General features: G+C 45.4%; 1 protein-coding gene across 1 annotated transcript; it reads right to left on the bottom strand.

Annotated features, from left to right (window-relative positions):
• Positions 1 to 236: 236 nt before the first annotated feature.
• Positions 237 to 9,229, bottom strand: NFKBID (NFKB inhibitor delta). The gene is made up of 7 exons (XM_074848684.1): positions 9,142 to 9,229; positions 8,014 to 8,160; positions 5,632 to 5,683; positions 5,059 to 5,225; positions 4,580 to 4,696; positions 787 to 951; positions 237 to 355 (listed from the first exon to the last, which is right to left on the bottom strand). Exons 1-7 carry the CDS (start codon positions 9,217 to 9,219, stop codon positions 284 to 286), a joined length of 798 nt encoding a protein of 265 aa, XP_074704785.1. The 5' UTR covers positions 9,220 to 9,229; the 3' UTR covers positions 237 to 283.
• Positions 9,230 to 9,576: the final 347 nt, after the last annotated feature.

Raw genomic sequence — 9,576 nt, 5'->3', positions numbered from 1 at the left:
TGTAACAGCCATTTGCTTTGCTTGCCTCCTTGCTTGCAAGCAATGCTTGAGGTTTATTAGTATTCTTTGTTAACAAAAATAAAGTTTTCAACCATTTGAAAGCCCATCTCCTGATATCTTACATGCAACTCGTGATCCACAGGTTGAGAAACACTCTCAGCCCACCCTGCTTTAAAAAGTCTAAGAGCAGAGATGTGTTGGTGAACCATCCTCACAGTTTTTCTAAGAGGCCTTGTGCAATCAGCAAGCTGAAGTTGAAGCCATTCCAGAAATTGCAGGCAACCTAGGATCTGGCATTTCGGCGACAAGAAACGAATGCAGACGCAACTTTCCCTTTCTTCAGCAAATGCCTAACCTGCCAAAAAATGTAGAAGTTCATAATCTACCCTATGAAACCGTGCATGCAGACACCCCAATACATACACACACACACTTACATACGTGTGTATGTGTAACTAAATACACATATAAACATATCAGAGTCTACAATGAGCTCCAGGAGCCTTTTCATACCTGTAGGCATGAAGGCCCATCATCCCTTGGGATTTGCTGTCATTATGAAAGAACTGCATATTGATACCTCCCCCAGGTGTATTTGGAGTACCAGCTAATACCTGCCTTGTGCTCCTCAATTACAAATTTACTGAAGTGGGGAACCCCCAGGTCTACCCCACTGCCACGTCAGACCCATGTCATACAACTTGTCCTCACTGTTCCCCTGGTAAGGACAGGCAGCTGTGGTGTGCACAGATGTGTTAGGAAGTAGTAGCAACGTGAATCATGTACCTGATCCCCAGCTTTTCCAGAAGGAGCCATATGGATTGGCTGATCGTTGTCTAAGTTTCGGATGCTTGGGTCTGCCCCGTGGTCAAGGAGCAACTGGATGATTTCTTTCTGGTTCTTGTCACGAGGCAATGCAGCTGCCATATGCAAAGCTGTGTTGCCATGTGCCTAATGTAGTGGAAGAAAAAAGAGAAACCTCCTGATAAGCTGTGCCACCTACTCAGAATTGTCCTAGAAACAGAGATTTGTGAAACGAGAGCTGAAGAAGCCTCACGTGATTACTTACCAGAAAGTGAGGGAGTATCCCTGCTCTGTTTCTCCTACGTATGGCTGCTCATGCAGGAGATTTGTGGATTTAGATTTTTCTCTCAGAGCACTACAAATTGGGGGGCTTTGATGCTTTGGGTACAGCTAACAAGTAGTCCTGTATCAGCAACACTCCTAATCAACTCTGCAACCATCTGCTAAATCCTACCCTTGCGTAAGCAGAGACCTGATGAGTTATTTGAAAACCAGAAGGATAGAGGTCATGTAACATGCATATTTATCCAGGAGAAACAATAGGAACTATTTCACTGGGAAACAAAGTCTAAGGGACACAAAAGACATTATGCTGTGTTACCCATCACACATGGGCTACACAAGGATTGACAATAGCAGACCTGTTTTTACTGCACAGACCTCCACTACTCCTTTTTACAATCACTTTTACGTGCTAGAAAGTTGCAGAGACCTTGACACAAGTGAACACCAGACCCAACAGGTTATATGTGAGGCTCAGACTGATCTCTTGGATACCAGACATCTTTGGCTGCACGAGTCCTCCCAGGTCACCAAACTCCTGGCATTAAAAAGAGGTGCTTTGAAAGGTGCCAAGACATCTCGGTGGTCCAGCTGAACCAGAGGGTCACCAGCCCATGTCCCTCAGTGACTTTGTGTACTGTGGACCAACAGGGCTGCAGGTGGCTTGGCTCTGCAGCAGACATGTCAGGCTCCAAACCTTCTCCTGGTTCCTTCCCAGAGTGCTAAAGGTAGTGCTTGGCTTTAGTTTCATAGTACTGTCATCAAGCATAGTCCTGAGGTCAAGAGTCTACTTAAGCATATATTGACTCCAGCCTTGCCAGAAACAGGATCTGCACAGAAATGATGGACAAACCTCGGTGCGAAGCCGCGCGGGGGCGCAGGGCAGAGCACGCTGCAACATGGTGCAGAAAAGCTCTGCTGTCACCAGACCGTGTAGAAATCTGTGCCCCTGCCTAGTCAGGTATGACTGGTAACGGTTTTAAATGAGAAAAACCTAACAAGCAAATGCACAAGGCAAGGTATTTTTAGCCTGCAAGAAGTCTCATTTAGGCAGCTGTATATTTTTTTTCTCTCGGAAACGGCCATACATTTGTCATGAACTTGGAAGGTTGGACACAAATTGCAACATGTATTACTATTCCAGTTGTTAAAAGGAATAAACATGATTTTCAGGTCCTATTTAGCACTGAGATGTAAGGGACATCGCAGCACAAACCAGCAAAATCTTAAAAGCTATTCTCAGACAAGGCATTTTTTAAAAGCCCTGAATAAGCAGATCCTTGTCAATTTTATCATCCCATAGAGTCAAGGGATAGTTACAAGCTCTTTATAGGACTTCTTGTTAAAATGGAAACATCTGCATTTGTTTGCTGTGTCTTTGTGGCAGGAGCACTTCATAGCTTCCAAAGCCAGGCACGGGGCTAAGGAAACAAGGCACCTGACAATGCCTGATCTCAAAGCCTGCCATTGACTTGAATAGGGCTCACGTGAGACAAAGGTCCAGAGCACCAATACGTGAGCTCTAGGAATCCTTCTGGTGAAAAATACCTCAAAGGCCTCAATGCTTTTCTCATTGTGAAATCCACGAGGAAATGCATTTGGAATGAGACAGCCACAGCAAGCAGTGGGTGAGCCAAAGCAGCCAAAACACGGACTCCAGCATCCCTGTTTTCTTGTCTTCTTCATACTTGGAAGAGCTAAAGAGTCAGGATGGGTATCAGACAACCTTGCCATCATATTTCTCACTGTCCCAGACAGCTCACCAACGAGACTGAAGACTCTAAGTGATCTTATCACAGTAGGAAGCTCTCACAGGATTGTGATCAAGAGACAACAGCAGACTCCCATAGCAAGCTAGCACCTGCCTAATGGGTCTTAAAAGATATAGAAAAAATGTAGTGAAAAGGCAACATAAGGCACTTCACTGTACAGAAAGACAGCAACTCAGTGTTATTACCCACATACACAAAGAAAAACATGTTTTCTCTAGTCCAACAGAAATCTGTAGGGGAAAAAAGCCCATGAGGCTGCCCAGTATGTTCTTCCCAAGTGAGCAACTCAGCTGATAGGAAACATCCAATTCCTTTCTGATGGACACAAGGATGTGGATGCTTTAAGGAGTAGAAATAAGACTAAGGGACTGAAACTCTTGAAATGAAAAGCTAATGTACTGACCTTCTCAAAACAGGGAGCCCTAGTCTTGTCCTCCCTTCCTCTGTCCTTTCCTGCTCAAGGGTACCCCCCTTCTGCAGAAGCACCCAGAATCACCCACTTAGTCCTGCTGAGAGGGGGCAGCTAGTCAAGAGCCAAAGATCTGGCTGATGCTGCAGAGCAACGTCTTAGCTAAGGCACAGGAATGTCAGGATTTTTGCTTAGGAGGATGGGTGAAGCTGATACATCTGCAAGATAGTGTCACTGCTTGGTATCTGCTCAGAGGTGAAGCATGGGGCAGCAAGGGGATGGGTGACACAACCGCAGCACTGGGAAGGTTTCTAGCTTGCCTTATGCAACCTAGGAACGGCTGTGCTTCCAGAAACCCTGCACTGAGGAACCGATGTTAGCAAAATTTCAGCTCGGTGAGCAGGTTGTATAGAGTAGCTAAAGCGGGGTCTTGAGCCCCCAGAGTCAGAGGTGGTCTACTTGCCGCAGTGCCTAAGCTCCCGCATGCTCAGCAAGGATGTTGCCTTGCTTCAAAGAGCTGGTTTCCCCATGCTTCACCTGCCTGGCAATGTCAGCCACTGGTTCACCACCTGTAGTACGTGTCTGTCAGCTGTTAGGGCTTGGTGGGTCCCGTGAATATTTTGATTCTCCAGGCTCAAACTTGCAGGCAACCATCACAGTAACCAGTTTGTGCCCAGGCACAAACAGAGCCAGAAGACTTGCAAATTACATTTAAGGCAGAAAGAATCACCATCTCCTTTAACTGAAACAGGAGCTTCATCCTTCCTATGGATGGCACGTTTGACAGGGGAGATTACCTGATACATTGCTGCCCTAAACTGCCATCTTTCTGTACTATGCTGCTGCCAAGAGCAAACCATTGCATCATTGCAGATCTGTTTTCTCAGTCTTCAGTCTAATGTAATAAAGTTCATGGTCCTCCTCAAGTAACTACTTCCCATGTCCTTTCTCTTCTCTGGTTATCTTGCTCTCTCATTCTGTCAGCTACTACCTGCTGAGAGAGGGGCCTGCATTTCATGACACAACTCAAGAGTTCAAGCCCAGCACTTCTTTCCAGGTGAAGCGTCTATTTACTGGAAAATGCAGTTTCAGGTTAAAAAAAAAAAAAAAATTCAGATTCACAAACTCTTGCTCTCTCCCTCCAGAAAAAAAACATGTGTGGGAAGAGAATAACTGGTTTCTGCAGGACCCCACAGATCTCCTCACGTCTCTGCACGCAGCCTCCCACCACAGCACAGCTCTCGCACTGCTCTCAGCATCCCTCTGCCTGTGGATGTGCACACAAATCCTGTCCGTGCATGGCCTGACTCACCTTGTTGTTGACAAAGTCCTTGGACTTGAAAGCATTCAGCTCCAAGAAGTATCTGAGCAGGGAGATGTTCCCATCCTGGACTGTATAATGAAGAACAGTCTTGTTGCTTTTCACATCCTATTTAAAAACAGAAGAAAAACCAAACAAAATTAGAAATGTCCTGCAGAACAACCTGAAGATTTTATATAAACTCATTGGAGAAAAGTCCAGGCCAGCTCTGCAACTAATGTTGAGAATCTCCTTCCCTTCAGTGGCACTCTTACTGTCCAGTGTTTGCTCCAGGCTGCAAGAAAATAACTCCAAAAGGCAGCAACTAACTCTGCTACCAGTCACTTGAAAGGCGAATGGGCTTGGTCCTTCTGTCAGCAGTTCATTCCTTCTCCAGTTCTATAGTTTGAGCACAGCACAAGCATCAGGCAGGACAGGGGAGAGTTCCCGTACAAACAAAAAGCGTACAGATAACTGGGCTGATTCCTTACCCGGCTGTAGATGGAGGCTCCTGTCTGCACCAGGAGGTGGATACAGGACTCCAGCTCTTCACTCTGGTGCTGAAGATCTTTCTGCTGCTCCTCCGTCAGCATCTGGCAACCCTGCTCCCGGAGCAGGACATTGTGGGCCAGAACAGCACAGTGGAGTGGGGTATGGCCTGGAAAAACCAAGTACAGGAAGAAGATAGCAGCAGTTCCAATGAAGATAGTGAAGTACAGAGAGGAAGCGAGGGCTGGCAGGGAGAGCATATGCATTTCTGCACATCTGTTGTTAAGGCACAGTCCTTCTCTGGTTTCAAAGGTACCATATTGGCTGTACAGACACTTTCTGGGGCACCCAGCATGTGCTCAGTTCCAGTTGTGCGTTGAATCACCACTGAATCATCAGCACCATTGAACTCTGCAGCATTTAAGTGCACAGCAACGACTCCCCCAGGCAGTCTGAGGCCACTCTGGCCTCCTAGCACACCACCAAATACCAGTGAGCATCAGTCAATAAAATAGCCAATAGAGTTTGTTTTTTTTTTTAATACCGCTATAAAATATTTGTACAAAGGGATTTACCTTCAAAATCCTTCATTTCTAAATCGAGAGGGAAACCTAGTGACAGTATAACCTAGAAGCAACAGAGAAATGGAAAAGTTTAGTTCAGCAGAATACTGCCCAAGCCAAAATCAGTCAAAAATAACAAAATTTAAAAAAAAACAAACAAACCATCAGATAATCGTTTAACTACAAACTGAGACATTTGACACTAGATTTCAGTGTTGTGAATCTATTTCCTAACGGGGACATCCAGGGTTACACAAGATGATCATGTTTCCTAGTTTCCTAAATCCCACCTAAGTACAGAATCCTGTCGAGTTCTCAGTTCAGAACACTAAAATCAAGTCGCTGCCTCCAGCTCAAGAGTGCTAGCCTCCTTGCTTCCGCCCTGCATTAATCAAAGGCACCAATTCATATTTATTTTGAGTTATTCTTGGCAAGGATAAATGAAAATCTCTCCTCAACATGTACAGCCAAACTTTATTACCGAAAAGTTTGCTGACACTGGAAATTCTCCGGCTGGGCTTATTTACTTTTTCTTTTTAATGTGCAGCAGATGTGCAGCAGTGTGACAGGTTAAAACCACAGCTTGTTGCAGGGACTGCAGCAATGAGGATGCAGAACATGAAATAGCGGTCTGGAAATGAGCACTGCTTGGATTTAGCAGAGAGTGAAAATTTTAAAACTCTCTGACTTCAGAAAGCGATAGATTTGATGTGATGTAGCCAAGTAGCTCCTTGTCTATATTTTTACAGATAATACATTTTTTTCTCTTGATTGAATAAAGCAACTTGTTCACATTACAGCATCTTGGCTGAGAATTTTTGCAGTGCAGCGACTCATCCAGAACCTCATCAAGTTAGACAAGGCACAGGACAGAATCCTTCTGCTGAAAGATTATCCAGAAGGGTTAGGGCCTGTGCTCTCCTCTCATAACAATACTATAATATATACAGATCAAATATTGACAAGTAGCTCTGAGCTGCCTGATGATTAGAGATTAGATGTTTAATTCGTTAGGAAAAACAATTACAATAAACAAACCAACTAACCATAAAGCATTTCATGGCTTTGACCATATCAAGAAGCAAACCTGTGTGCATTTTCCTTTTTTGTTACAAGGAAAAAAAACCCCCACAAAACCAAAAACCAAAACACAAACCATCACGAGGCACTCTGGGAAGCTTTGTTAAAACACTTTTTTCCACTGAATGAAACACCTCTTTTCCAGAGAACTCACAGTGTTACACATTAACTGCCTGCTCACAGCTTAACCCAGGGCACGTGCAAGGCAGAGGTAATGAATACCGGAGACGGGCTGCCAGCATGGCAGGTACTCCCGGGCACTTCCACTGGCACACCCCTCATACTCAGAGGACCCTGTGCCCTGCCCTCGGGGAAACTCAGCAGCAGCCGTGCTGCTGCCATGAATCACAGAATTGTCTAGGTTGGAAAAGACCTTGAAGATCATCCAGTCCAACCAACTGGTTGACAGTGAAACTCTGCCTTGAAGCTGTCTGTGCTCAGTCCTGACACGAAGGCACATTAATTCCATTTTATGGCCAATAGCTAAATATTTAAGAGACACGTTCTAGTAGGCTTATCTCTGCTATGTAATCCCTTCCAAAAAATTCCCACAGTGCCTTTTCTAATGTGCTAATTTGCTCTTCAGAGCCTGGCTGGCACTAGTCCCTGTCTACAGAAAGATGTGTGAAGCAACAGGGAAACAAGGATCTGGTCATGTAAGTCATGCAAGTCCTAGTAGATTCTGGCCGTAGAGGACTGCCTAGTTTCTCTCACACTCTGGAAAATCTTGATGGATCTTGGTCTTGCATAAAATCTGAAAAACGTGTCTCATTTGGAAGGCTGTGCCTGTGCTGGCTCCATCTACAGCGTCACATCTGCTCTCTCTTCCGTTGGCTTGAATCTAGACATGATCCGTTGCTCCCGTCTGGATGACACTGACATCAGGGAAGGGGTTTCACACTAGTGTTATTGCTCCCTCTCCTTACACCCCACAGCTGCCTGCAGCCTCTGGGGAACCCCCTCCAACACAGGCATCAGTACGACACTGAGGGCTCAAGACAGAGCAAGCCCACCCGGCCTGGCCTGTCATCAGCAGATTTAGAGCTATAATCTACAGAAAGAGTTTATTTTCCCCCACAGATACGTTAAAGCCATTTCCTCTGTAACAGAAGGCTGATGTTAGCTGCAAGTATAGTCCTAAAACAGGAATAACCTGGGAAGTCGATTCCTAACACAATGGAAAAGGAGACTTTGGTCAGTCTTCATTGCTTACTGACATCTTGCCTTCTGAGACAGTTATTTAGAGACACCAATATTGGGACTTTATTGTAGGTTTATATTGCTAGCAATTAAAACCATAAAAGCTTTTCCTACCTGAAGAACTTGGGCATACCCGTATGTCGCAGCAAGATGTAAAGCCGACTGCCCTTTATTGTCTACAGCATTGACATCTGCTCCTGTCTGGATCAAATCATAGACAATAGCTGGCTGCCTGGCAGTGACAGCCACCAGCAGAGGAGTCTGAAAATAGCAGTACAGCAGATAAAATGTGAGAGTCTAGAAGCAGATGCTATCATAAAACAAGGAATGAGGAAAGGCATTCTGGGCTGACTGATATCTAGAATCCCAGGGATTATGGTGCATAAACCAAAGACAATTCACAGGCAGGTTTTGAATCCCACCTGTTAGGACCCATGGCGTCACAAGATGGGGGGCATTTCCCACCTTCTGCTGAACCTCTAGTGTTCTTCAGCCCTAATTTGGATGACAACCCAAATCCTGCATTTTTGAAACCCTGTTTATGTCAGGTGCAGCGCTCCTAGCATAAATCTGCTCTTCATAAAACCTTCGGCCTCAGAGGCTATTACAGAATCACAGAATCGTCTAGGTTGGAAAAGACCTTGAAGATCATCTAGTCCAACCATTAGCCTAACACTGACAGTCCTCAACTACATCATGTCCCTCAGTGCTATGTCAACCCGACTCTTAAACCCCTCCAGGGATGGGGACTCCACCACCTCCCTGGGCAGCCCATTCCAATGCCTGACTACCTGCTTTGTAAAGAAATGCTTCCTAACATCCAGTCTAAACCTTCCCTGGCACAACTTGAGGCCATTACCTCTTGTCCTATCACTCATTACTTGAAGAGACTCATCCCCAGTTCTCTGCAACCTCCTTTCAGGTAGTTGTAGAGGGCGATGAGGTCTCCCCTCAGCCATCGTCAACATGCACATATTGTCAACATGCACATATTTTCCAGGACCAGTGTTGTCTTAGATCACTCTATGAACCATGGGCTGAAAAAAGAAAAAGCTCATTCTCATCCCACCTAATTTTAATCTTCTGCCAGAGGCACCTAAACAAGGCATATCAATGTCCAAGGCTTCCTTTGCAGTAACAGAGATACAGCTGGATTTTCCAGGGCATCAGTTGCTCTCAGTCATGCAAAGCCCACGCCCATCCCAAACACCACTGTTTGCAGGACAAAATGGTCTGTATTACCTTTCCTCTGTGTTCCTTAGCATCAAGTCTTCGCAGCAATTTCATGCGCTCTGCAGCTGCCAATGTATACGCCCTCATACCTTTAGCTGCATAAATATGTAGAATTCTAAGACAGTAAATAAAGACACCGATCACTGCTTGGCCATGAATCACCCTGGGAGCAAACAGTTTTACAGGGTGGCATAGACATTTTGGGGGTTTTATACCTAGTGTTCCACCAAACCACCCCAATAAGCCCCAAAGGGCTTGACCTTGAAAGCACCCACTCCCATGGAAAGGGCTTCCTACCTCAAAATAACTGCAGCGTTCAGGAGCCCTCAGCACTCCTGAGCTTTGACATGCTGTCTCCTTCCCACTTCAGAACTTTCTTTCAGGTGAGATTTGCCCTTGATGCTGGGAGGTATCTAAGTCCTCCACAAAGCCTAGTGCTGGGGC

Source organism: Strix aluco, chromosome 23 (genome assembly GCF_031877795.1).
Source record: "Strix aluco isolate bStrAlu1 chromosome 23, bStrAlu1.hap1, whole genome shotgun sequence".
NCBI classification, from domain to species: Eukaryota; Metazoa; Chordata; class Aves; order Strigiformes; family Strigidae; genus Strix; species Strix aluco.
Note: the sequence above shows the minus strand (reverse complement) of the source record. Positions and strands in the feature narration are given on the sequence as shown.

Bases quoted from the DNA above. Each gene is read 5' to 3' on its own strand.
- NFKBID (XM_074848684.1), bottom strand. From the start codon at position 9,219: ATGAGGGCGTATACATTGGCAGCTGCAGAGCGCATGAAATTGCTGCGA. The intron at 5,226-5,631 runs GTAAATCCCTTT...TGGTTTTTCCAG, and splicing joins AGAAATGAAGGATTTTGAAG to GCCATACCCCACTCCACTGT. The intron at 356-786 runs GTACATGATTCA...ATTTTTTGGCAG, and splicing joins CTGGAAAAGCTGGGGATCAG to GTTAGGCATTTGCTGAAGAA.